Consider the following 2,500-nt stretch of genomic DNA (forward strand, 5'->3'; position numbering starts at 1 on the left):
AAGGATATATTTGATTACGCTATCAAACCCTTTAATGCGTCTTGTTCACCGGGTATTAATGTCGAGAGATCCATTTTGCGAATATGTGCTTGATAAAAACAAATATATATATATATATATTCCTTTTGTTATCTAGTGAGGTGAAATATTTGGTGCGTTCCTCATGCATGCCTAGATTTTCGTTTCGTGTGCATAATCAAGACGATAAACATTACCCAACAATAGAAGGAGACATTTTATTCTGAATGGGTCAGTAGAATTTAAAATCTCCGAGAGGTAAAGCTTGCGTGATGATCTGCCATAAAAGAGAATTTACGGCGACTGCTTCTCCGTTTGTGGGAGTTTTTGGCCTAGACAGGGAGTATCTTTATGTTGTTCCCGTTTTCAAAAAAAAATAAAATATAAAAAGTAAAAAAATAAAATGAAAAAAGTAAAACATTTCCCTGATGCAACTGTACAGTAACTGTTAGACTGCAGGTGTTTCTAACGTCTTTTAGATGTCCATGACTTGGTTATTTGGACATTTGGGGTAATACGTGTTCCTCTTTGTACTGCAGGTGTCGAGGGCGACGTGCAGAGGTTCCTGGTGACTCCGAAGAGCGTGCAGGTGAAGGCAGGTGATGACGTGTTCTTTCGCTGCGTCGTGAGAAACCAGCAGGGAAATGCTCAGTGGACCAAAGACGGATTCGCTCTCGGTAAGTTGCTCCTTCAACGAATTAACCCTTTCCCTGTCACCCCTCCAGAAGCTGACATTTCTCTAGCTGTCACGGGTCTTTTAATAACAATTGTAAAACGGAAAGGGTTGTAAAAGTCGACTGCATCAATTCATCTGTCTTGTCCCCGTATTGCTATTCTTCCACGCGTTCGTTCATTGTTTAAAAGTTTTTTCCCTTTATATTTCTTTCCCTCTCTCTTTCTCGCGTCACCTTCATCGTCTTCTAACTTTTGCGAAGAAGGTCGAGTTACGTTAAAGCTGAAGGAACAATGTGTGTATCAGCGGGACATGACGGGATTTCATCTCCGCCCATCCGAGAGCTGGAAAACAAATTCTACTTTCGCTGCATAAATATTCGAAAGCGATTACCTCTCATATGCAAGTTGGATAAATGTCCTCGTTTATAATGAGGGTCGTTAGTTTCCTGTGGCACGCTTTTGCTGTGTTCTATTTTCTTTCAAGTTTATGAACCGGTCGGTTAAACTCTCTGCGCATCTTTCTTGCACATAGTTTACAATAGAGATTTGTTACGTGTAATCGTCTCCATTAACGGTAGGTTATGTTGTGAAGTTCGTCTGCAGAATACGAAGGTAAATGAGATAGTTAGGCACAAACTTCCTCTCTTTATGGCACGGGCGGTAGAATGTATATTAGATATGAGATGCATGGAGATGTTTAGTGAACTGGTCATTGCAAGGCATGCATGTCAGGTTGACAGGTGTCACGGAAGGATATGTTGGGAGGTCATTTGACTTGACCTTTTAAAATTTCTACTTTTTTTTTTCTTTAATTCGCTGTATATGTATTTGCATGTTTCAAAGTAAGGAAATCTTTCTGAGTTTTATTCATCTATTTTCTTTGTGATTGATCGATTACTCAACGCGTAATAAAAGTAAGTCATTGAAGAGGGAAAGGGGCAGAGGAGGAGGAGAGGGAGAGAGAGAAAAAAAGAAAGAGAGGGGGAAGGGAGGGAGGGAGGGAGGGTCGGAGAGAGTGAAAGAGAGAGTGGGGGAGGGGAAGGATGGAGGGAGGGAGAGAGAGAGAGAAAGAGATAGAGAGAGTAAGATGGAGATAAATAGATAGAAAATAGAAAGAGAGAAAGAACTGCAAGGAGATACGAATGCAAAACAATATCTAATATTTTCTATGATATATTCAACTGCAATTCATTTAATAATTAATTTACATAAGATATTTCAAATGCTGTACATTTATATTTCCTGTCCTACATTACAACCTCTTAAGTATTTAACTTTTTTTTCAGAGATTGAAAGAAACCCTGTCGACAGATATATAAGTTGAACATCTGTGTTTACTAAGTAAATACTTTTGCATTGCGTAATAATTCGACTCTCATTTTTGCGTTAATAGATAATCAGCAAATATAATTGTGTAAATAAATGACAGCTGAGAATGAAACCTTTTGAGATAGAGAGAGAGAGAAAGAGAGAGAGTGAGAGATAGAGAGAGAGAGAGAGAGAGAGAGAGAGAGAGAGAGAGAGAGAGAGAGAGAGAGAGAGAGAGAGAGAGAGATAGAGAGAGAGTGAGAGAGAGAGAGAGAGAGAGAGCGTGGAAGAGAGTGAGTAAGAGAGAGAGAATGAGAGAGAGAGAGAGAGAGAGAGAGAGAGAGAGAGAGAGTAAGAGAGAGAGAGAAAGAGAGAGAGAGTGAGTATGAGAGAGAAAGAGACCTACAAGAGATTACGAATGCAACAAAATATCTACGAACTTGAAAGCAGAGAGAGAAGAGATGAGAGATTGAAACAAAAAACAAACAAGAACGAATAT

At 39.3% G+C, this 2,500-nt stretch overlaps 1 protein-coding gene across 1 annotated transcript in view; it reads left to right on the forward strand.

Moving 5' to 3' along the window:
- Positions 1–2,500, forward strand: part of LOC122254589 (nephrin) — a 143,509-nt gene that overhangs the window by 55,776 nt on the left and 85,233 nt on the right. The window contains exon 3 of the mRNA XM_086551346.1: positions 558–695. Coding sequence (XP_086407472.1) covers positions 558–695 — 138 coding nt within the window. The remainder of the gene's footprint in view (positions 1–557; positions 696–2,500) is intronic.

Source organism: Penaeus japonicus, unplaced genomic scaffold, assembly GCF_977035675.1.
Source record: "Penaeus japonicus unplaced genomic scaffold, GWHDUDI00000001_assembly GWHDUDI00000025, whole genome shotgun sequence".
Lineage (NCBI taxonomy): Eukaryota > Metazoa > Arthropoda > Malacostraca > Decapoda > Penaeidae > Penaeus > Penaeus japonicus.